The following is a 26532-nucleotide window of genomic DNA, read 5'->3' as shown; positions in this document are numbered from 1 at the left end:
CCATAATTTCCACAGGAATCAGAGATTTCAGGATGATAAAAGCTAGGAGAAACCATCTCAGCCAATTCTCATGTTTCACAGATAGGAAAACTGTTATTTAGGGTTTACTTTCATTTTGTTTTCCAAGGTAATCAGGACTAGGACAAAAATCCAAGCCAACTTCTCGTTCAAAGTCCTTTCCATTCTGCCACGCTGCACTAAACACAATGAAAATCCTCCCTGGGAAGCTTTCAACTTGGTTTAAGGAACTAAGGTATGCGAGGAATTCAGATAGTTGTCTTAACAAAAAAACATATTTTTCACTAAGCCAGGAAGACCACATTTGAAAATCTCCAGAAATAAACCCAGGAGACCAGGGCCAAGACCAGCCTTAGCTATGCTTCTCGTAGTTTCCCGTGCCTAGGTGAATACGAAAAACAAGGGAGGAAAGCAATGACTATTCAAGCCACAGACCTAAATCTTCATGCTGCCTTTTAAATGCCTATCAGCCATTCAGAGCCTCTCCAGTAGCATTTTCCTTAATCTTGAAGTTGTTTACAGGGCCAGTGCATAATGTTATGAAGCATGGGGATGGACAGTTTGATTCTAGTCTCCCAGTGAGAAACAAACTTTTACATGTGAGTTTCACTTTAAGTTTCATTATCCATTTTGCAAACTGAGCTACAACTACACTGGGCACTGTAACGAGTGCTGGATATATAACACTGAACAATATAGACAGGACCCTTTGCCTGTGTAGGCTTTCTGTCTAGTTAGAGAGAAATAATAAACAAGTTTACCACAAAACATACAGCTTGTAATAGCAATATTACAAAATCAAAGAAGGAACAAAGATAGAAGAAAATGGAAGGGAAGGAAAGGCCCTACTGAGATAATGTGGTCAGAGGTAACTTCTCAGGGATGGCAACAATACTGACCAAAGGATGAAATGGAGCAGCCACTCAAGAAACAGGGCACTGGGTTGTTTCAGGCAGAGAAAAGAGCTAGGCAGAGATTCTGGGGACTGGAAAGAGCTAGTTATGATCAAGGAACCAAAAGGACAGGAGTCCTGCTAATGCACAGGAGATAAAGGGGAAAGTGGCATCACGTGAAGTTGCTAGATAAAGCAAGCTCCAGATCACGCAGAGAGTCCCACAGGTTGTGGTAAAGAATTCGGATTTTTTTTTTTTTTTTGGCAGTGGGGGGAGGCAATAGAATGCCATTGAAAAATTTTGATCAAGAGAAAAAACTCTGGTTTATAGCTTCAAATATTTGATCAGACATACACAGTTTGGAAGAAGGTGTAAGTAGGAGTGGAGAAAATAATCTGGAAGCGATTGCAGTAGTCCAGGTGAGACTAGATGGTGGCTTAACTCATGTAGGGAGAGTAGAGATAGAGAGGGATGGATAGTTCAAGCTATAGTTAGCAGATATGAATGACAGGCTTGCAGATGGACTGGGAATTGGGGAGCAAAAAGGCAGAATATTACCATTTGAAGATAGGAAAGACTAACAAGTTTGGGGGAAGATCCAAGAGTTCCATTTGGGATATGTTAAGTCTGAGAAGCCTGTAAAACATCTAAATAGAAATGTCAAGTACAGAGTTGAACACACTAGTTAGGAAATCAGAGGAAACGTTTGGATTGAAGCTATAAATTTGGAAGTCATCTACACACAGATGGTATTTAACACCATGGTAAAGACTGGGATCACTTAGGGAGGGAGTTCAGAGAAACAAAAGAGGATCCAGGACTAATTTATAGGAACACCAATTTAGAAGATGGGTGGAGAAGAGACCAAAGAAAGGAGAATAGCCAGGCAGAACAAACAAGAGGGAGTGGTCAACTGTATCAAAGATGAAAAGAGGAAAAAACAATGTCTACTGAATTAAGCAATATGGAGATTTTAGATGACCTTGATAAAAACAGCTCTAGTTGAATGACAGAAGCAGAAGACAAGCTGAAGAAGGCTGAGGGATAAGTTGAAGTGTGTAGATAACTCGTTCAAAAAATAGAGAATCAGAAAGCTACTGAGTGGTGGTTATTATTTTTAGGATGAATACCAGAACTTGTTTTTAAGCTGTTGGAAATGATTCAGCAGAGATTTATGATGCAGGACAGAAGAGAAAACATTAAGGCCTGGACCTTACATCAGAATCCCAGACACGTTACTCAGCAGTTACGTGGGCATAGACAAGTTACTGTACTTCTCTGATCTCATTTGTAAATCATCAGAATAATCACATCACTTTGCAGAGTGGTTTTAGATTAGAGATAACGTATATAAGATAACTAGCATATAGTAGGTACATGACGAAAATGATCATTACTACTGTCATGCAATTATAAAATTCAAGAGATGGAACTGAGGCATTTTGTCCCTCTCTAGTTATTATAGCTTACTGACAATTATCTGTTGTCCATGGAGGGGCACCTAACAGTCACTTCTCCTTTCTTTCAGTGTGTATGAGGCATGGGGCAGGAAAGAAGCTTCATCAAACTACCACATCTCCCAGCCTTTAGTTCCATGAGCCTCAAAGCTTCCTTCCACAAACATACCTTATATCTGCCTAGGCCTCAAGTTTCTCACCTTCCCTGCTCAAAGATCCAAGTGGTGAGAATGACATGGACCCAAAATATGAGGGGACCAACAGTAAGTGACACACTTTGAGACAGAAGGCAATGCCTACCTGCTGGAGAAACTCACCAGACGATCCTAAGAACAGAGCTCTATCCATTCCCTCTATATAAGCCTGACAAAGTCAACATGAAGCATAACTGTAGAATTAAAAAGTATCAAAAGCAGAAGGAACAGCAGAGATCGATGAAATCCAGTTCCCTCATTTTATCCATGAAGAAATGAAGAACCTCAGGGGAGAAGTCACTTGCCTCACAGCACAGAGCAGGGCAGTGGTAAAACCAAAACTAAAACCCAGATCTCCTGGCTGCTGCCCACAACACTGTGTCCACTAAGGCCCAACTGCTTCGTTGTCATCAACTCTGTAGAAAATATTCATGGGGCACAGCTGAACTTACAGTGTAGGCTAAACCAAGGGACTTCGTGGGCCCAGTGGGTTCAGGTTTGGAAAGGAGAGCAGGGTGAATCTGCAGAGGAGAGGTCTGGGAAGATAAGATGTTAATGCACTGGTCCTACGTCTGTGTGGGTTTCATTTTCTTCTTTCTCTCAATTTCCTACTTCTCTACAATAAATATATATTGCTTTATTGCTTTTGAAATGAAATCATTTGTTAGGTTACTTATGGATCTTATGGAGGCAGTATGGTAAAACAGGGAAAGTATGGTGGAGTTGGAGGTCAGACAAATGAGGTTTCTGCAAGCAGCTATACCACTAACTGGTAGTGGGACCTTGGGTAGTTATCAAGCCTATCTGAGCCTCTGTTTCCTCCTGTGTGGCATGAGGATAATGGTAACCTTGCAAATTTGTAACCTTTTATTACAGGAAAAGAACATAGGGTAATGCCTGGCACAAAACAGATACCCAATAAAATGGTAAGTAGCATTTGAGCCACATTTGCATCTGGGGTTACATACTGACCATTAAATGATGCCTCTGGCCCTGAAAAGATTATTTCATTGCATTTCACTATCCTGTCATTTGTGTGTGCCAGTATAATTTACAGGAAAATGGAATGGTAGCTGACTTTCCGGGTTTGGAAAGAGAATAAACACAAAAATGGAAGAGAATAGCTTTTCCATCATCCAATGCATCTCTCAAGTGCTTTGACTAACTGAAGCTGGTTGTCAGCTATCAAGGGCAAGCAAGCAGCAAACACGATATGGAATGGTACAAGTCTTTTTTTAAGAGACTACTTTTATTAGTAATAATGAGTTTTTGAGATTGACAGAGGAATCTCAACACTGACACTTCACTAATCCCTCTCACCAACAGCTTCATGTACACTCTAGGGTAGAAATAACTCTGGATTAGGAATAAGAGTACTGGCGTCTTTCCCAGCCCTGTAAATTACATAGTTGTGACCATAAGCAAGCCATTTCACCTCTGTGGATCATGGTTTTCCTTCTATAAAATGGGGAGTTGGAACCAGATGAATTTCAGTTTTAAAATCCTGTGGTCTTGTTCCCACACATTTTCAAGGCCTCCTGTGGCCAGAGCCCAGGTTCTCACAGTCACCCTCTCCCCAGCAGGCTTCATCTGCTCTGGCTGAACAAGCTCTAGGCTCACACAGGGCTTCTCCTCTGCTTTGCTCTTCGGTGCTAATGGGGTGTTAGGCTCTCCCTCCCACTTGCCCACTTCTTGCTGTCCTGGCAGACTCAACACAAGTCTCCCCCACCATAAGAAGTTTTCTCTGACCATTTTGGTCTTCTCTAACCTCACTATCCTTTTGGTGGATACTGTTTAAAATGTCTTTATAACAATTCCTGGACTAGACTAGACTCCAAGTCGGAGACCATTTCCATTATTCCAACACAATGGTCTACATTCTGAACCTTCTTTTGCCCTTTTGTAAAAAAGATACCACCATCTAGCTCCTAGAGCTTCTGGGAAGAATAAATGAGACAGTGATGTGGCAGCACCCAGCACTTTGACTAGAATCGATAAGGAAATCAAATCCTTGTTTCCTTCCTTTCCTCCCTCTCTATATATTTGGTGACTGGTCTTCCCCACAAGGTGGTCTACTGAAACGTATTTGTCTGGGAGATGGAAATCTAGGTTGTGCTAAGAGAACCTCGGCCTAGTCCTGATTTCTCTGCAGCTTAGGATTTTGTTCAAATGAAGATAATGGCACCTGCTCTTATCTGTTATGATAGGAGGACAAAATGAGATAATATATGAGGAAGCACATTCTTTTGAAAGCTACTGGCTTTATTAGTTTTCCTAAGTCCTAGTTTCAAAAAGAAAAATCTTAAAACAACACACGAGACAGCAAGATGTCAATGTTAACGGGTGATTTGATGATGACTGTGAAAATCCCACTCTTGATATAGACTAGAAATGTCAGCAAGTTTTATGACTGTTCCTTGGGGTAGAAAAGCACAGATACTGAAAAGATCAGGAAGCTTTCTTTTTTGAACGCAATCACCTGGGGCATTACTTGTTTCCCAGGCTGGCATATTTTCTAAGTCAAACAATATCATAAACACATCTAGGGGGCTTTGTGGGCCTCAGGGATATCCATTTGACAGTGCTAATTGCAAACTAATAAAAAAAAATTAAGACATTGAAACCTTTATATTTCTTATATATGAACTTTATTCATTATTATTTTCTCTTCTGTATTAAAGTATACCAAGGTTAGAGGTAGGGGGACAGAAAGAAAATATATAGTCCCCAAATAAAATGATTTTTTGGTATCAATAAAAGTTATCAGCACTCATAGGGTATATAATATAATTCAATGTAAGAAAGTACTATTGTACAGGGTAATGAATGAAATATCCAAAAAGAAACATTTCTGTCCTCAAATCCTTTTGTAAAAAAGAAAAGAGAAAGGAACATGATTAGGGGAACATAATTTGGAGAGAAGGATTCTGGTAGAAAAATATATTTCTAACAACAACAAAAAGGCATCAGATACTTTTGCTAACAAAAAAGATTTTAGAATTATCACTTAAGAACTCTGCTTGTCTTCCACTTCAGAATGTAATCACCCAGACAGGTAGGTAAGAAGAAATGTGTGTGTGGTATAGGTCTGAGAAAAAGAAATTTGAGTGCGTGTGTATGTGTGTGTATGCACACACACACCTGCACATGTGTGTTGGTGGGGAAGACAGAGGTTTAATCTCTATGCATTTCTTCTAATATTAGTTGACAAAGTCAATTAAGAAACACCTATCCAAAACAAATCACCACTCTAACAAGAAGCCATGTAAAAATGTATTCTCTTACTTTTCTTTGTTAAACACCTAACTACATTTATAAAACATTTCAGCTTTATTACTTTTTATAAATATGTCTTTGTCATAATTTGTCATACATTTTATAAGTAGCTGGAGGAGATTTCAAGCATTGCTAATTCATACATATAAATGTGAAGTTTGCATTAAATATCTCTAAACAAAACCTACTTCCTTGCTATTTTTAGGAGGAATAGGATAAAGAAGAGACAAGAGGACCCTCATTACAAAGACTGACCCTCTTAGAATTAAGGCTATTCTTTTTTGAGTATCAACCTGCTACTAAAACATTCCTGGTACCAGGATTTACACGGTCTGAGTCTGGAAATACTACAATGGTTGACTGGCTTAAGAAAAAATAAAATGTTAGAACCAGGGCGAGCAGTGATTAAAAGTGGCTGGCAACATTCCAGAGTTGCTTTTTAGTACCTTTTAAACTCCTTTGGCTACCAATTCTCATCTCATACCATTTTTAGGTTTATGCCAAATAAACCAGGACAGTGGTATTACAACGTGTAGAAAAGATGCAAACAGCATACTACCCACATATACTCTAAATCACTGAAATCTTACAGGCTTTGCCTTGTTTGGGTACACTAAAATACATGATAGAATCTTCCTGAAGGTAAGCACAAATTTTACAGCTTTCTTGGACCATATTATGGCATTTCTTTCTTACAGTGTTATTTTCTATAACCTTTCTGTCAATAAAAGTGGATTTTTTAAGATGTAATGTATGTACAGTTTCACATTTCAAATTTCCATTGAGAGAAAACTGAAGAGACAACAATCAAGTAGGCAAATAAATGAATGTAAAAAAATAATGCTTCAACTAATGAAAAAGAGTATTTTTTGAAAATAAAATAATTGTCATTTTATTAATATAGTTAATACATTAGTTTTATAAAGTAAAAAAAACAAAGCTCTTCTAAAATTCTTATCATTAACCAGTGGCTCATTAAAAAGAAAAAAACCCTTAGACTATTTTAATTGTCTTAGAGTTATCATATTTGTACCTACCTAAGAAACAGTTTATCACACTGTAAATACCAAGGAAATGTTTAGGTGGTTTTGTACTTTCTAATCTCAAAATCTATAGAAAATTCTGCTTTCCCCAGAGATACCATTCTTAGCCACCTAAACAAAATATAAAACACTATTTAGCAATATTCCCTGCTGAATACCTTTAAACAAGATAGGGCTAGGCTGATTTAAATTATAAGTTGAAGTCTAGGAAAAACAAAGTCTATATAATGCAAAACTTTGGAATCAAGTAATATTACTTGTTGAAGCCAAATATATTTGTATTTAAATAACAATTAAATAGCACCAGATTAAATACCAACCATTCTTAATCACAGTTTAAGTCTGATAACCAAAATTAAAAATTCAATGCCATGCAAAATACATCTCACAAACTAACCAACGCAAAGCTCTAAGCTTTAAACTTTTTGATAGTGTCAATAAAAACCCCAGGAAGGGAGAATATTGCAGCTCTCCTTGGAACACAGGTATCTTAAATCATGGTTAAACAGACAGAATGTTAAGAATGGTATGGTTTTTATTTTCTATAACAGGTTTATTGACACTTTTTTTCTAGTAAGGTTTGAAAATCTGACACTACCTGTCCACATAGAAGGGGAAACAAAACTTGGTCAAAGTCTGTAGAACTTCCTGTGGAGAGAAAGAGAGATAATTTATACATCTAATGGGACCAATAAATCTAACATTAACCACAGCACACAATCTAGGAACTTTACCCTAAAGAAAGAGGAGACAGATGAAGAAATATGGGCTTTATCAATTACATGGGAGGAGTACCAGGCAGTCAATCATGAGAAATAATAAACATGATCAAACTTCATTAAAAATGAAAAATTAATCAAGAATCACACATGGGCAAGCAGCAGGAGCCATGCAGGAAAGCTCTGAAGGGAGGGAGGCGGTTGGGTTGCTGAGTGTTAACACCCCTCCAGGGAACATCTCCAGCCTGACCATATGGATCAGAGTGAATAACACCGAGCCACATGGGTTTGGCCTGGCAGGGCCGCTGTTGCTGGCACCGTTTTTGCCTGTTACCTAGGAACAGAGGGGGCCGGGATTAGACAACGCTTCCCAACATCAATAGGCCAAATCACAGCAGAATGGAAAGCCAACTTGAGGATAATTGTCCCTGAACAATGTCAGCTACATTTTGTAGAGTTTAAAACTTCATTTACTAACTTTACAAAGAAGTTGCCATTTTGGGCATACATTTATTTTGGAACCAAACTGTAACAATTTTAAGTATATACTATGCTTATTGAAATATCACCATAATTCAACATACTCACCTGATTTTAATTTATTAAAATCTAAAGCAAACTACCAGTTTAAATGTCTTTTAAAAAAAATACATATATAGGTACATAAAGCCAAGCACATTATTCAGGATTAGGGTACACAAAGTAAGGTGACATCTTAACAACTTATTCATAAAAGACAATCTTCTTACATTACCACAGAAAAAGACAGTACATGACACACAATAAACAGTGGTGTGTGACTTTCCCTAGAAGACCCATTTCATACGTATAGCACATATACACATAGCTAACCACATAGACAGGTAGTTAGTTATCATTTCCTTCATAGAATTTTCCTTAGCTTGACTTAATTTAACTGCAGACTTGGACAGCCCACGGTTGCTGCTTATCATAAGTTCATAGACCAATGTTATAAATTTTAAAAAAGTATTCCTTTCATGCATTTGATTTGCTTTTTAACTATTTAAAATCCCAACTTCAAGACAAAATGAAGAACACATTTTTCAGTCATTGAGAAGCTGGTTCAAATTAAAACAAACCTGCCCATTGCAAACCCTAATCCAAGTGATAAATTAAAGATCAGTTTACAAATGTAGCACTTTTCTAACCAATAATAATGAATTATCAATGCTAACTGAATTGATGCTTCTCGCTTCATTTATTTTTAAAACCAGTCCTATCATTCAAGAAATAAACCACATCAATCTAATAACCCACTCAATGAAGCAGAAAGCACATTGACTTGCTCTGCCAGAGCATGTTCTGCCTACATAATTCAATTGAGCATATCCTATTTTTTAATATCATCTTGGACTGCTACTATGTATATCACACCACTGCTAAGGTATGTCATGAAATAATGTAATAAATGAATAGGAAACTAAGAAGTGAAAAAGAGTGGATGAGAAGACCTCAGCATATTCTAAGAAACATTACATATATATTAGTTAATTTTATAATGTGGCATTCAAGCATATATATTGTTTATAAACTAATCATGCTTAAACTGCAATAGGTAATACAGAATCAGAACAAAGGCAATTTTTCAGTGCATAATGTTACTATCAGGCAAAGATAGGAAAAGAGATCACATAAAACATTTAACGCCTGCAGTGCTAATTATAAAGTATAGTATAATTCACATACACAAAACCCTTATGATTTACACAGACACAAATTCCTTACAAATTTCCTTCCACTTCAAGTTTTGAATAGTAACAGAAAGCATCTCTCAACTTCAGTACACAAAACAGCCATTCTTTAAAACTCAGTATTCAGTGCTCACTCATTGCCAACATCGGCTACAAAGACAGCTATCCTTTACCCCTCAAAAGTTACAGGTGCAGAAAGCACTTCTCTACTCTATGCTGGAGTTGCACTGGCAAAAGACCTCAAAGATTTTTGAAAGAAAGGACCCCCATGGCTATGAGAAGGCACTGTGCTCTACAGCAGAGTCAAAGGAATCTAATATGCCCAACTTATTACTCACTACAATATAGAAACTTCTTACCACTCTCTAATGTCAAGAGTAATAACCAACCTTGAACTTGTCTGTCAGATAATATTAGAACAAATATCAAAATACCCAATGTAGGCTGAGTGTAACCACCCACCAGCTTTCCTTTTTACCCAAGCAAACAGCAATAAATCTAATTAAGCAATGGGGCGGGGGGAGGGGAGGAAGAAAGGGAATATAGGCAATGTAGGCACATGTTGGTACATTACAATATGTTCCTTCATGTTTGTGATATTACAAGAGCTTGATATTCCAATTTAAGTCAAACAAGATGGTGGAGTGCCGTCAGAAGGAAAACCAAAAATGAGCATCTACTCTGTGTTCTGCATATTCACATATTATTGCAATCGGAACTGAGATATCTACTTCTTAATTTGGGAAGGGGAGGACAGGAAGAGGCAGGGAAAAACAAGCAATGTTCTCTGTAAATAAAAACTGCAATAAACCAATTTAATAAACCAATTACATAAACCCATTTTCTTAATACTGATGTTTTCCTCACACATAAACATTCATGCCTTATCCTCTTTACCCAAAGAAAAATACAATTATTTGAATATGAAAAGTACCACTCTCTGAGAGAGGGGGCTTTAAAATCCTGATTTAAATATATTTTGAGCACCACATTCATGACAGTGTCCCACAGTCTTTCAGTATTAACTTTATTGGGACAACAGTCATTAACCAGGTACCAACCCCTTTTTCTCTCTAGAACTTGTGTCTTTGGCTAAGGCACTTTCTTTAAAGATGGTAATTTTCTTGTTCTCTTTCCCGTTTCTCTTGCCTACACAAGCTCTTTTAGACAACCAGCGTCGGTGCAACTTCAACTACTGCCACATAAATCGGATCTTGGGGATGCAGCACAGCTGATGAAATGTAAATGACCTCATTGCTAAGGCAGGGGGTGGGGAGGACTGCATGCCAGCTCTACAGATCAATTCCCAAGTTTATATTTTCACAAATCTTTTTATGTACAGTTTGATTTTTTAACATTTTAATGAGCAAAAAAAGTGAATCTATAGTAGCCAGTCACCACAGTTAAAGTGCAGGGCATGAACTAGATCCCAGGAGGAAACCAGTCCACCATGTCACCACTGGCTTTAGGACATTCGCCACCTGGTTCCATGTCCCCAGGTTCCAACTCTTTTCATAATCAAAACACTGCTGACATTATAAACCCCAGACGGGTTTTCTAAAATCCCTCCCAATCAATATATCCAACACATAACTTATTGGAGACAACACTGAGCTCATTGATTAAGGTGAGTTCAGTAGCAAAGTTTTCAAAATAAATGAGACAAGAATACAGCATTCAACCCCTTTGTGTCACCAGACAATTTATGAAATAGGCAATTTCCAAAAGGGCTTTTCTTCCTAACAAAATATATGATACTTCATGTGGGAAGAAATAAGAGCAGAGGGGGCAGGGAGGAAGTGTGTTAGAGAGGCAGTTGCACAAATCTTTCAGTTATGCATACACGAAGAAGCAGATTGCATAGTGCAATAGAAAAGTAACATCTACAAAGCTCTGCCCACAAGAGATACCAAGCCTCAGAGTATGAACCAAAATAGGAAATTAACACACCTAACGCTGGATACACTTGCAAATGAAATTCAGAAATGAACTCGAGATTCATTTCAGTCTACTTTGGATTCACTTCATCCAATTCTAATTCTCATCTGGTCAGAAAGCCTGAATTTACTCCAATCTGGAGAAATTAGATTACATTCCGTTGATACTGAGCCTAAGAACGCAGTACAGTGTTAAATGTATAATATTATCCATTATAGAATCCTATCTGGAAGCAAAACCTCGAAGACCAAATTCAATGAAGTTAACTGGGATTATTAATGAGAAGGCTAGACTAATTCACCCTGACCTTGGGGTGCTAGGTAGGGGGCTATAGGAAATCCTGCAACGACCAACATTCCAGATGTCAAATACTTTGTTTTCATTGCTTCACTGAAACCTATAAACAAAAATTAGTTTTGTTTGGCAGATGAAAACACAGACATACACACCCCATAAATAAATGCCATCTGAAAGATAAAAGTGCAGGGTGATTATAGTGTCCAGTGGAGTTACAGAATGTAGGGAGATGAGACATATTCGCAATAGTTCAAAGGGAAAAACATGTGTGCAGGAAAACATTTAAATAAAGAGAAGAGATAGCTTGATAAATGAATGTATTTTAAAATATGTAAAGCCACAATTAGCCTCTTTGTGGCTTGCTGAAAGCCGATACAGCAGTTGATAATTTACCTTTGTCCAAAAACAAGAGTGATAGAGGAAGGGGAAGGGAAACCGTGGGAGAACATTTCCTGGGTTTCTTATATCTAATTTATTTGTTCTTTTCAAAATGTAGGTGTGTGATGAAAAGATCAGTGGAGCTCAAATTCCTAAAATACTCTCTATGTTTAATTTTTTTTTAATACCATAAGGGAAATGCTGACCCTCTAAGTCCTGCAATTGGGAGCAGTGCCACTCACTTGAAAGAAAAGCCTCTGATTGATGATCTTAAAACTCAAGTTGAAAGTTAAAAACAGAACACATGCAAAATCCAAACATACGAAAAAGCTAACAAAATTTCTACCTTAAGCCATTTCAAGTTAAAACCAGGGGCTCCCAGTGAAAGCTCACAAAGGTGTTAAATGCTTATGATTAAGAAGGGCAAAGCAGTTAGTTGTTCTTGGAAGCTTAATTAGCACCAAGTTCAAGAATGTTGATCAAAAGTTTCCTAAATGTGAACACAGGAAATAAAATTTTTCTCCTTCACTATAAGTGTCAAATTAAATCTAAGACCCATAACATAATTACAACCAAATTTTTATTTTTTTCAGTGGGAAAAAGAAGCCTGGAATAAGGGGTTTTACAGAAAGGTCTTTCAACACCCAAACATAAAAGCCAGGTCAAATTTCTAACGAAGCTGCTCAAATGCTACAGAGTCTGCTTCCTTTCTTTGGTACATTTCAATATTTACCCCTAGTTTACTTTTTATAAACTTCAGTTAATTCTGAGTCATACACATGTTATAACTATGCAATTTGTGTAATACCTAATATGCAGCATCAGTGTTGTAATTCAAAGATAAAATTATAATAAATTCATCATACTCTATAAACATGTATCATATAAACTGTATATCTAAATTATCAAGGACATTAAGTGCAGAAAAATGCTTTCAACAGTAAAACAGACCCTTCTGAAACCACTTTTAAGTATACATCTTCATGTCCTTTGAAGTCTGAGGCAAAAATACTTAATCTTATTTTTAAAACTTTTTAACAAAATTACTTTATCCTTTTGCATGTTCCCCTTTCTTCAAACTTATCTAAAACAAAGTTATTCCATAATCATGATATTATATAACATCCTCTATTCCAAGATTCCCTTTTATTAATTTTAAATCTTACACAAAGTGGTTGAAAATGAGAGAGCTATCTTTATAAGGTCAGCATGAAATGCCAATAAAATTCTTCACACATGCTTCAAATACTGTACTTCCAAAATGAACAAATGATTTGGTTGTGATCTCTTACAATTAGCATTCAGTGACATCAGAATTCAGTGGTAATTCCTTGGACTTAATATGATTACTCTAAAATATTTTCTCTTGCTCATTTCCTTAAGCATTTTAATTCCTGTTATCTGAACATTTATGTTATCAATATTTCCGAAAGGAAGAGGGGAAGAGGGGACACAAGTCAGAACATACCAAAGGAACAGGGGTCCCAACAGTAAAACTGCAAACGTGATTTCACTGAAGAGGCAGCCTGCCCTTAGGAAGATATTATTTTAAAAGAAAAGGAAAAAAAAAAGAGCACTGATAGAAATACTATTTTGTAAGCATATTAAAAGCTGTCAGCTTTTAAATATTTTAAATGCACACAAAAATGTGCACAGATGGGCAACTTTTCTGCTCACATTAGTCTAGAGAAAAATCTTTCATTATCAAGCTCAAAGTCCTTGAATTTTTTAAACTTAATTGTGCCTCTATTTCTTAGAATTCACACCCCAAGGCCAAAGCTTTCCTGCCACCAGTCCTTCAAATCTGACTTGGACATTACACGGGAGGAGGCTCCAAGCCTCCCTGAGGTCTCACTCCTTTTACAACACACGAAAAAGCAGTCGATAATGGGCCCATGCTGAATTCACTGCTCTCCACGTCTCCTCTTGGGACACAAGCCTAGCAGATGTGATAAAAACTGTGTCAGAGAAGTGGCTCTAGTTTGTGCCTTAATGACAACTTAAACCTCTAAACCAATACAACCAAAGGACTAACAGAACTGGCTGTTACCTCTCTCTCCTGCCAATCTTCAAATATCTCTGAACTAAATTAGCACCTCTACCCACAACTTCCCCTGCCACCCCACAAAATCCATTCTAATTTTAAAAGATAAATGAATTCAGCAAACACCCGTCGGTGGCATAAGGGTCTGGGTGCTGTGTGTGTGTGTCCTACAATTAAGCCCTAACACATATTTCATGTAGTTTATATTTTCTCAAGGTATGATTGAGCATTCAGATCTTAAAGGACTGCCTGGTAAATTCCCTCTGATCACCACCCCAGTAACCGTATTAACGCATACAGCTGGTAGAGTTACAGTTTCCAAAAAGTACCTGAAGGTCTAAAAATTATTTTTAAATATGTTCAAACATAGGGAAGAAAAGTGATACACTAAGTTATTGAAACATTCTAATTATTAAAATTTATACAGGAGAATTTTTTAAACCATAGGTGGCTATACTTTTAACTTGTAAGACTGCTTTGTCTTACCTAATGATATGGTACCAAAAAATAGATTTAAATGTGTACTTCTGATAACATTTTCTAAATTCTATAATTCAGCCATCAGATGATAGGTCTTTTTACTCAGAATCTTGAAAGCCTATTCAGTAACAATTGCATACCCACTTAATCAGCAATCATTGTTCTGGGATGCAGGACTTTGTTGTCAAGACAAGCACCAAAACCTTAAAAAAAAATTTTTTTTCAGAACTGGCATAAGAAAAAAGTGATCTTTGTCAGACAAGGACAAATTTATGCAAATCTTTTATAAACATTCACAAACATTTATTTAGCTTTTGAAATGTTGGCCTCATTTGAGAGCATGAAAATGAGGGGGAAGTAGGAAAACGCAAAGGACAGCTTAGAAGCTGGCACGCTACATAAATATTCAGAAGGAAGATTATAGGATTCATGTTAGGCTGTCTTAGGCTTCTCCAAAGTCCACACAGAATAGCAAAGAACAAAACTAACGAGAAGTACAGCAGATGTTAGACAATGCATCAGCCTCTTTTCCTCTCTCACTTGGCTATACTTGGACGCTTTTATATTTTCTTTCAATATGGTTAGGTCATTCAAGGATTCTCCTATAGACTCTGTATTGTGGCTACAGATCTATAAGCTGAAGGTCTGTCAGCTTTCCAAAAGTTTCCAATGAAAAGGCATTATGCAAATTCTACCTCTCTTACCCTCTTTCAGGGGGGAAAAAGGCCTCCAGTATGCAGTCATCGGAGTATTGGAAGCCCCAGCCTTCATTTCTGTATAGCTGTGTTTGCCTCAGGGCCACGCTGCTTGTTTTGACAGTGGATCCCCCTAGATAGTTGGGATTAGTCGAGCTTGTTTAGATAAACTTGAAATCAAGGCCTTCTCTAGGTAGACAGCTAGATGTAGCTACCGAGTTTCCAGCTGCCTCTTCCTTTCATCCCAAAACAACTGCAGATTCACAGTAGCTATCACAGCCACAGGCTATGTCACATACATAAGTACAAAATTAAAGGCTGCTAAAAGAAGCCTTTGTAAGTCTTAGTGCTAAAATAAGGAATCTGTACTGCTTGGTTTATACAAATTATTCTAGCACTACCAGTATGGAACTGAAATCATCAGTTAACAAGGCATATTAATCAAGGTTCCTGGCTTCTTCTGATAGGCAGGATCATAGTTTGGTAATATACCTAACCTTCTGCTTATTAGCTCTTGTATGAGAATAATAGCCTAAAATGTTGAAAAGGAAATAATAGGCTTTATTTATCCAGTGGCAGGGAATGTTAGACACCGTCAACAAACACTGTGAGCAGAATATGAAAATCAAAATGTAAATATCAAATCTGCTTTTGAGAGAGAATTATTTAGCAATTGATTAGACAGTCTCACTAAACAGTCATCTGTTTAGTGCTACAGAACTGTTTGAAATCAACTTTTATTTCCTACAACTTGCAGATTCTGATGGAAAGAACAGGAAGATATAAGGAGGATAAGGAGGATTCAAGACTGAAAAAAATTACACTCAGAACAGATTGATGACATTTCATTACAAAGATAGAAGGAGGTGATATGAAACACTAAGGAAATAAAGAAATTATATAATTCAAAAAGTTTTCTAACATCTAACACTCAAGGGTCTTAATTTTTTGCAAGTAGAAAAAAAAAATCTCTTCAGAAGACCAGCAAAATACAATAAAATAATACAATCTCACATATATATTTGATTTTACTTTGCGTATCTTGCTGCAACATACAGATTCTAGTGTTTACCTGAGGCTGCCTCAGACAAGTTAAACACAACAATGGTACCAGAACACATTCAGACACTTTACAGAACTATTCTGAAACATCATACAGTACAGAAGTTCTTTTACCATCTGACTGTACTGTCAAATCATACAAGGCAGTCTTTCAATCAAGTCTGCATTTCACCACCAAAAATGTGTTCTCCTGATTCAACAGGTAAGTCCCTCTTTAAAATTGTTAAGACATTCAAGACGTTCTGGAATTGAAGTCATCAGTTTGAGCTTATCCTATGAAATTTTGGATTCCTTTCATGTGTAACTTATAACCTAAGGAAGGAGCCGGCAAACTTTTCTCAAAAGGGCCAGATTGCAAATATTTTAGGCTTTGCGGGCCACTTATGGTCTCTGTCACGTGTTCTTGTTTGTTTTTTTTACAATCCCTAACAAGGGTAAAAAACCATCCTACCTCACAGACCATACAAAATCCAGCCCCAGGCAGGATGTGACCAGCTGGCTGTAGGCTGTAGTCTGCCAAACCCAATCTAGAGTGTTAAGGAGCCTGGCCACACCACATAACCCAAACAAACTCACCAACACCCAAAAACCCAAATTCAGAAATCCTAAAAGGTAAAATGCCAATGCCAATCATGTTGGTTCTCTGGTAATTCAACAATTCACAAGTGATTGTTGGCCAAATGACCAAATGCCTACTGCACACAAATGTGCTATTTAGAAAAATGTTTAAAGTATAAATAATTAAAAATAAAATATGTTTCCACCACCCAGAATTCACAACGGTTTTGTGGCATGGACTCTTCATAGAGACAATTCTTCGATCAATATAGTTCATTTCTATAGGTAAGGTCCATGTGTTTTCTTGACAGATAAATGAATTCATGCTCTATGGATAATGGAGAGCTCTTCAATTTGAGGTTTGTTTGGTTTAGAATATTTTTAAAGCAATATTGAAAGAGCAGAGAGCCTCTTCTGGTGCTCTACTCCTCACTTACTCAAAACACATTGCTTGTCCAATGACATTCCGTTAGATGAAGACTACAGGAGGGTCTCCTCCTGCCTCTCTCACTGCTCTATTTCTGGGCCCCTTCTCAACTCCTTTCCAGGACTTTTTCTTTCTCCTCCTCTCTCTGCATCCTCCTCTATGAGCAGTTTACTTTCACCTTAGTTTCAATTATCAGCACAAGGTAAATGACTCTCAAATTCAAGTGTTCACTTCTGAACTACCTCTCCAGCTCCAGGTTCCTATTCTTTTTTGTTTTGTTTTGTAAAATACAAAACAAAACGGGGTCTCACTGTGTTGCTCAGGCTGGAGGGACGTGGTGCAATCTTGGTTCACTGCAACCTCTGCCTCCTGGACTCAAGCAATCCTCTCGCCTTAGCCTCCTGAGTAGCTGAGACCACAGGTGCGCACCACCACGCTTGGCTAATTTTTGTATTTTTGGTAGAGATGGGGTTTTGCCATGTTGCTCAGGATGGCCTAGAACTCCTGAACTCAAGCGATTCACCCACTTGTGTTCCTTGGCACATTCAAGAAACTGAAAAGCAGCCTGGCATGCTGGAACAGAGGAGACTGGACAAGTTGGTAGGGGCCAAATCATGGATTAGATTCTTTCACATTCCACTTGCATGAGACCTCTTTTTTTTTTTTTTTGGTGAGACGGAGTCTTGCTCTGTCACCCAGGCTGGAGTGCAGTGGCGAGATCGCAGCTCACTGCAACCCAGGGTTCAAGCGATTCTCCTGCCTCAGCCTCCTGAGCAGCTGGGATTACAGGCGCCCCCCACCACGCCAGATAATTTTTGTATTTTTAGTAGAGATGGGGTTTTGCCATGTTGGCCAGGCTGGTCTCAAACGCCTGACGTCAAGTGATCTGCCTGCCTCAGCGTCCCAAAGTGCTGGGATTACAGGTGTGAGTCACCATGCCCAGCCTTGCACAAGACTTTCTAACCTTCCGTCTACCCCACGTGTTCCAGACCCCAGGAGGACTTAGAGGCTATTCTCAGTGAGCTTCTCGCCTCTCCCAAGTCGACACCCTGGAATCCTGTCCTGTGTCTATCATTCCTATCATCAAATTGACCATTATCTCTAGAATGATTTAAGAATGATGGGGGTTACACCCATTGCCAGTGTTCCCCAGAGTATCTGGCACAGAGGAAACATCCAGTGAATGACGGTGCTGAAAAAAATGATTGGATGACAGTCTGGATTAAGAAGGGAAGAAAGAGCATTGACTGAGCACTTACTATTGCCATGCACTGTGCTAAAGTCTACATGCCTCCTTGTTTAATCCTCATAGGAAGCAGTGAGACCACATGGGCCAAAGCACAGACTTGAATTGATCAGAGATCAAACTTTAATATTTATTTTTGCCATTGAAAATGAAAGGAATAGGGAAGCCTATTAAAGTTTGTATAAATGTAATATCATATTTTTGTCGAAAGTTTACCATTTTGCCTAATAACAAGAATTATATATATAAAGTATCTATACTGACCTATAGGAGTTTCTTCTGATTGTGGAACTAACCTATTTAGACTCTATTTTGTTCCTCATCTACCAATGGTTATCTTTTCTTGGGGCAGCTGTGCATGGGGGGGTTAAGTGACAAGTGGAAAGGGACTGATAAAGCAACTACTATGTGTCAGGTCTTGCTAGAAGTGTTACATACTCAGTGATCCTACCACTAATTTTATGCAGACATCATCCTCCTGTCGACGGAATGCATCTTAAAAACTAAGTAAAATTAGTTTCAGGTAGACTGGTGAAGTAACTTGCCTACCTCTCTACTAAAGGATGGAGATTGAGAATCTTGATTAGCATTCCGTCTCCAGGGTCACAAGCATTCACACAGCTAAGATTTTGTGCTGTTACTAGCCCTCCATGTTGAATGCAGATAAAGCCTTTCTCCAACCTCACTTCCAACTGCAGGAGTTGAGTGAAATGCTTGTGCTGTTCTGTTGAAGGGCCTTAGGGTAGGGTAACCTCACCTACCAGTTTGCCCAGGACATCCCAGTTATGCCCATGATTTCTGTGTAGTCACTGTGCTCCCTTTCAGTCTCAAAAGTATCCTGGATTGGATACTATGGTCACCAGAATCTTAGAGGGAAAACCATGGCTTGTCTGGAGGACAACAAAATAATAAACAGTTGCTTCATCTGCCTTGTGATGAGAAATTGGGGAGTGGTGCTAGAATAGTGAGGTTTTATCACTCGACTTCAGGCTCTTTATATACAGGAAGGACTTACCTACATTCTGGGATGTAGATACAATATCAGACATCATCAATTACACAGAAGCATCAAACTTCTTTTTCCTCATACTACATCAGAAAACATTTATTAAACTAGATGAATTCAGGTATTGTGTATAAATTATGGCTACTTTCCCTACCAATTCTACAAAGTTAGTATTATTAATACTTTTTCATTTTACAGATGAAAAAGATGAAGCCAAAAAATGTAGTCTTTGCCCAAAGTGTCATATCTAAAGTCGTATCTCATATAACATGGGGATATTTGCCTCTTAACTTTTCTTTGAGTTAAACATTAAAAAAAAAAAAAAAAAGCCGGGCACAGTGGCTCATGCCTATAATTCCAGCACTCCGGGAGTCCAAGGTGGGTGGATCACCTGAGGTCAGGAGTTCAAGACCAGTCTGGGCAACATGGTAAAACCCTGTCTCTACCAAAAACACAAAAATTAGCCAGGCGTGGTGACACATGCCTGTAGTCCCAGCTACTCAGGAGGATGAGGCAGAAGAATCGCTTGAACTTGGGAGACGGAGGCTGCAGTTAGCCAAGATCGTACCACTATACATTAGCCTGGGCGACCGAGTAAGACTTTGTCTAAAAATAATAATAATAATAAAAATAAAAATTTAATATTTTAAGGAGTAGGGGATATTTCTTAAGACATAAATAATACACGAATAATAAAAAGTATTTCTAGCTGCCATTAAATCTGTTTATTATAAACAGATACATTCTAAAAATGCAAAACTATTTCTCAATTTGCCAGAGGTTTAGATCACCAGAAATGGTAAGTATCTGGCAGGTTCGAAAAGTGCTCTGATAAAAAATGTTCTCAACACTTTACAAGTTATACCTCTAAAACTGCACAAAGAGGCATCATGTCTGATATACACTCAAATATGAGAATCATAAACACATCTGGTTAAGCCTCTCTAGGTAAGATGAGATTTAATAAAGGTATGTCTTGGTTTGTCCTACCTAGCTTAAATTCTGAGCCCAAAGATTACAGTGTGAGAACTATTCAGTCACTTATTATATATTAAATACTTGGCCTCCTAACAGCCATGCACAGTACCAGGTCCTAGAGATCTGGACACGAAGCCGGCAAGAATCTCTGACTTACTGCCTGGGAAAGGGAGAGGGGACAGGTAAACAAGTATAAAGTGTCTTAGGTTTTCTGATAGAAACCTACCGGGGGATGTAAAAGATTCCTCAAAGAGGTGGCATCTGAATTGACTTTTGAGAAACGAATTAGTATCTTCTAGACAAACAACCTAGATAAGAATATTCCAGGGATAAAAGCACTGTGAAACAACATTATATCACACAATTTATGTAAATAATCTTTGATAAGTTCAATTTTTAAGAGATTCTCATTTTACAAGCACCTTTTCATTTCTACCTACCAACCCCCATCTGCTACATACACACACACACACACACACACACACACACATTCAGACCCCACGGTCTGGGCTTCATGTTATACCACATTTGAAATCTGAAACTTACCGAAGTTATACAGTTGAAAATTATAATAATCAGAGGAATCTTTACTGTACTGTATATGAGTATTTTAAAAATGAAAGCTACCGCAGTAATACAAAATACTACATACAATCAAAAGGGCTCATTTACAAGGACAGTGGTCCCATTATTAAATTTCTGAAGTTTTGAACATGGGAATCTCAACATATAGATTTCACAACTGGAATAAAATACATAAAAAGTAATTATCTGAAACCCCTTCATCATCATTTAAAGAGTTTTTATATTTTCAGTACATTTTAGAACATAAATATTCAGGAATTGTTTCTGATTAAATCTCTTCTTCCTTACTTGACAAAATATTTGCTTTTACCTTTGTGACTTCTCTAAATTTTGCTCTGAAACAGTGGGTTTAGAAAGGAAGGCATTTCCAGAATCCCTCCTGGGATCATCAGTCTGAAATTCTAGAGGGAACGGTTACCATACACAACCCTAACACCTGACAAAAGCACCAAAACCGCGTCACTTTGCTGCCTTACTTAAATCTATGCCCAGTAATAGGAGAGACGACATAATTATTGGTTATGATTTGGTGTCAGGTGTTATTCTAAGCACTTCAGACATTTTAAATCATGACACCCTCACAGTTATCCTACAAAGTAGTTACTATGACTATCTCTACTTTCTAGATGAGGAAATCAAGTCCCCAAGTGTAAACGGCAGAGCCAGCATTCAGACCCTAGCAGTCTTGCTCCTAAGTCCAAGCTCTTAATCACCACAATCATTCCTCTGCACTCTCCTTTCTGGAATCTTAACTCTTTAGCAATTACATCTGTGTATCACATACCTCATGTTGTTCACTGAGTCCCCAATCTGTCCTAGCTGTTCAAAGGGTCCCTAACATTGGCCATAGCCGTTTCTACATTTGAAGTGTTCACAGATTGACAAAGACACAGACATACAAGCAAGACAATGTAGGAGTGGATGCTCCAATTGCTGCCTAAGAGCTGAGGCTAAAGTGACTAATTCCATCAGAGCAAGTTTCACAGAGAAGGTGATACAAGGTGTATAAACAGAAGTATACTGTGGTAGGAGTTGCAGGACAACAAGGATAAAAACATTCCAACCAAAAGCCAGTTTGGACAAAAAATATACAGGACAGGAAAAGCCAAGCAAGCTGGGAAATGATGACGTATCCTGTATCTGGGCTGTAAGGGGAGGCGGCAGGAAATAAGACTAGAGGCTGGGTCAAAGTCAGACTGTGACCAGCCTTAAATCCAAGTTAAGAGATTTGGAGTTGATCTTTAAGGCACCAGGGAACCATCAAGAGTTTTGACTAAAGAGAAATTATGTGATTTGATTTAGGTTTTAGAAAGTCATCTCCAGCCATGTTAGAGAGGGTGGTGATTGTAGGGTCACTGGGTTGTAGACCATTAGGAAGAGTCCATGTGAGAGAAGCTTTGAGTGTGAATGCAGACGGAAACAGATGAATAGGACAGACTAGAGGGCAGTTTAAGAAGAATAATGAACAGGACTTGTAGGTGCATCCAAGGAGCAACCAGGACTGAGTCTATGAGGCTAAGAGAAAACAGAGACTGCAGCTCTCAAAAGCAGACATAGTCCATTTAGTTATAATCATAGCATAACTTACTAGAAACAAGACCATCCAATAGTACTCACAGACAAAATTTAGTGGGGCTTTTTGGGATCCAGAATAAACCCAAGAGAACATTCTCGTAAGAATGTGTAAGTAAGAATTGCATAATTACCATTTCCTGGAGTCAGATTCAAATAAGCAGTAGTACAACATAGCTGTATAGCTTGGCGTGCTTTCAGAAAGAATGGCTCAAAAAGAATTTGTCTTTTTAATGAGTTCCTTCTACATAACTGTAACAGCTGGGGAGTGACCAAATTGGGAAGAAATCTTCAACTTAAAAGAAGAGCCTGAAGTCAGAAAATGTCTCAATTTTTCAAGTGAGTTTGGCTAAATGTTTAAGGCTGAAATATATTTTCATTAAGATGTCAGTTCAACCCCATCCCATTCTTAAATTCACCCTTCTCTGGAAATGGAGAAAAACTCAGCATATGGATATTACAGAATAGTATCTCTTATATACAAAGTAGTTTTTCTGAGGCTGAGCAGGGTAGTTCACACCCATAATCCCAGCACTTTGGGAGGCAGAGGGAAGAGGATCGCTTGAGGCCAGGAGTTCAAGGTCAGCCTGGGCAACACAGTTAAGACCCCTGTCCCTAAAAAAGAAAAAGAAAAATGTTTTTAATTAGGCAGCATGGTGGTACACACCCTGAAGTCCCAGTTACTCGGGAGTCTGAGGCAGGAGAATTGCCTGAGACCAGTCCAGATGTTTGAGGATACAGTGAGCTATGATCACACCACTGCACTCCAGCCTGGGCAACAGACTGAGACGAGACCCCAGCTCTAAAACACAAAACTACACAAAAAAGTGTTTTTTCTTCAGCAAACACTTTACACAAGCACCTTGACATGTGTCCAAGGTGATATATTTTACTAGTAACAACACGGGGAAAAATAAGAGGCAACCTGTGATAGACTATTTTTTTTTTACCCATCTATGAATCTACACTTAGAAAACATTAAAACTAGCCAATTGTCAACAATGGGACACTTTTAAACACATACAAAGAAGCAGATATTTAAGCTGGGATGTATTTCTACATCTGCAATCTATCAATGAACCTTAGAAATCTGTAATGCAGTCCTTCAGAATAGCTACATTTGGTGGCATTCACGAATACTGATATCCACTTCAAGAAACCCGCTTCAGCAGAGCACACTGTGGCTATCATGCTAACAATCAGCTCTTAGGCTGAAGGGTCTACAGGGATTGAGAGTTTATAACTGCGGATGGGAAAATTACATTTCCACCTACATTTCCAGACTGCCAAGTTACTAAGAAATATGGAAAGTGAGCTTTTGGGGCAAGAGGTTGAAAAACCCATGAATCAACAGTGACTCTTAGAAAAGCACACATCTGGCCAGGCATTGTGGCTTACACCTGAAATCTTAGCACTTCAGGAGGCCAAGGTGTGAGGATCACCTGAGGTCAGGAGATGGAGACCAGCCTGGCCAACATGATGAAACCCCATCTCTACTAAAAATATAAAAATTAGCCAGCTGTGTTGGCACACACTTGTAATTCCAGCTATTTAGGAGGCTGAGACATAAGAATTGCTTGAACCTAGGAGGTGGAGGTTGCAGTGAGCCAAGATTGTGCCACTGCACTCCAGCCTAGGCAACAGAGCAAGACTATCTTGAAAAACAAAAAAGAAAAAGAAAGAAAAAAGAAATGCACACATCTAAAACAAGCCTAAAAGATAACCTTTAAGGGCAGCTCCAAGACTTTCCACTTGCTTCTCTATACCATTTAACTCTACTAACTTCTATGGCTTCATGTGACAGAGAACAAGAAATTGCAGGAATGTGATCATGGCAGCACCACCACCCAGTGGTTCTAGTTTTCAGAGACATTCCCACTTTCAAGTGTTGTGGCCATGCCGTTATTCCACAAAACATCCAAGACATGCATTACTCTATAGCCTACTAGGCAGTGAGCTCCTTCAAGGGAGAGATGGAATCTACTTCTCTCCTCCTCTTTACCTGCTACGTTGTCTGGCTCAAAGTCTGCAGATAGTACACTCATCAATCTCTCAATTAATATACAAAATCAGACCTAGTCTCCTAGACTGTTTCTGCTGCCAAAAACAGATATGATGGGGAAAGAATCAGAAAATACAGTCACTTGTAACCATAAGTTGCTCTTTTTAAGACCAGATTGTAGAACCATTTTAAAATGTGATCCATTTGACCCTTATATAAGTCCTTTGGATGAGAGTTAAATGAATTTACAAATTCTGTTTCATGGTATATAGTGTCATAAAAAGTTTCCAAGATCAAAGGTGACCTCACCATTTAAAGTGGTTAAACTGGATCTAGTTTGAAGAGAACCTGCAAGCAAGCTGGAAGCATGACAACACCCACTTTGGAAAAGAATAAAAAAATAAACAAGAAAGCTCAAAAGTTTCCAAGAGAAATGGGATACATCCAAGTTCAATTCCATTCTTTGTGAGCTTGGTGAATACAGGGCCCCAAAGACCACAAACCCAAAATCTTAATTCCAATGTGAAGACCTATGGTTTAAACAAGTCACTGTCGAAAGACTGGCAGAACCTTCGTGGAATCAGCGTCACATTTTATACACCACACTGCTGCTTATGTTTCTCTGCCTAATAATGATGCAAAAAAAATCAAAATTTATAATTTGCTTTATACTTCCTGTAAATATTATACATGTATGTCATATTATACAATGTTGGTATAATGTAGCTTCTTTTCATAGTAACAAAAAATTTAGGAACTAGATTATACCTATAATTTTCTTATGAAATTATATCCTTTCAATGAATCAGGCATGAATATGTTTTACAATGGAAATGTTTTGTCTCTGGCTTATCAAAATTTTGAAGGAAGTAAATGAAAGTTTTCATACCCAGGAGCTCTCACCAAAAGAACAAGGTAATTTTCAACATATAAGTTGCAAGTCTTGTTTAAATATTATCTCTACTGTCTCTCTAATCAGAATCTTCCAATTGATTTACATTGGTTATACTGTGAATAACTGTAAGCTTAAGAAATGTTTTTGCATGGAGCATACCTCAAGCATGAACAGATGAAAACTCCATATTTAAGCAATTACATGCAACTCAGAAATGCCAATTTCCATCACAATTAGCCTGAGTTATGCAACATATTTTTATTCCTTTTTAGTATATAGTTGGTATATGTTTTTATAATTTGTTTAACTGCCTATAGTGAAATTTTGAAATCACATAGGCAATATAAAACCTTAAGAGAAAGGGCACCTTTTAATTTTTCCCAATGTGCCATGTTTCTGCATTGCTTATAGAGCTTATACAAGAAACACTGTTAGTTTCTATATAAAGATTTCCATAAAATTGTTATAGTTTCTATAAATGCATAAAGATTGTTGGTTTCATCATAACACTCTGTTTCAGTGCCAGTGGAAAGAAAAATTACCTGCAACTCTAAACAGCAATCTACATATACAGGGATGGACAATTGTGCCGGGACCACTCTTTAAAGAGCTCTAAGAGGCTCCCTGTATTCCATCAAAGTGTAGATGAGCACCCTGGAGAAGCAACTTTTAGCACCTTCAACTCTAATTGCCACTCTTAGAAAAAACAGGCTATGAAAGTACAATTGTGAGGACAAATTATTAATTCTACATGTTTTAGTATAAAAAGTAATCATAACTAATACATTTCAAAACGGTATGGGTAATACCTATCATACTTGACACATTACAAGACTATTTAAGAAAATCTCTCTGATAGGTTATTATCTCTTAATTTCAAACCACTTCATACTAAATATTATAATTACTAAAGGCTCACGTTTTTTCATCTGAAAAAAATCATATAATGTTTTGAGACCAAAGATGGGATTTTGATGAGAGTGGTGACCATAATTTGCTAACATGTTAATTTAACTATTCTTTTCTCCCTTAATTCAATTAGTATTCATTAAAACTA

The 26532-nt window shown here is 37.8% G+C and overlaps 1 protein-coding gene across 1 annotated transcript in view; it reads right to left on the bottom strand.

Annotated features, from left to right (window-relative positions):
- DENND1A (DENN/MADD domain containing 1A) overlaps positions 1-26532 on the bottom strand; it is a 497552-nt gene that overhangs the window by 377938 nt on the left and 93082 nt on the right. The window contains exon 2 of the mRNA XM_011931409.1: positions 7480-7529. Coding sequence (XP_011786799.1) covers positions 7480-7529 — 50 coding nt within the window. The remainder of the gene's footprint in view (positions 1-7479; positions 7530-26532) is intronic.

Source organism: Colobus angolensis, unplaced genomic scaffold (genome assembly GCF_000951035.1).
Source record: "Colobus angolensis palliatus isolate OR3802 unplaced genomic scaffold, Cang.pa_1.0 Scaffold9, whole genome shotgun sequence".
In the NCBI taxonomy this organism is placed as follows: Eukaryota; Metazoa; Chordata; class Mammalia; order Primates; family Cercopithecidae; genus Colobus; species Colobus angolensis.
This window is presented reverse-complemented; position numbering and strand designations above follow the sequence as displayed.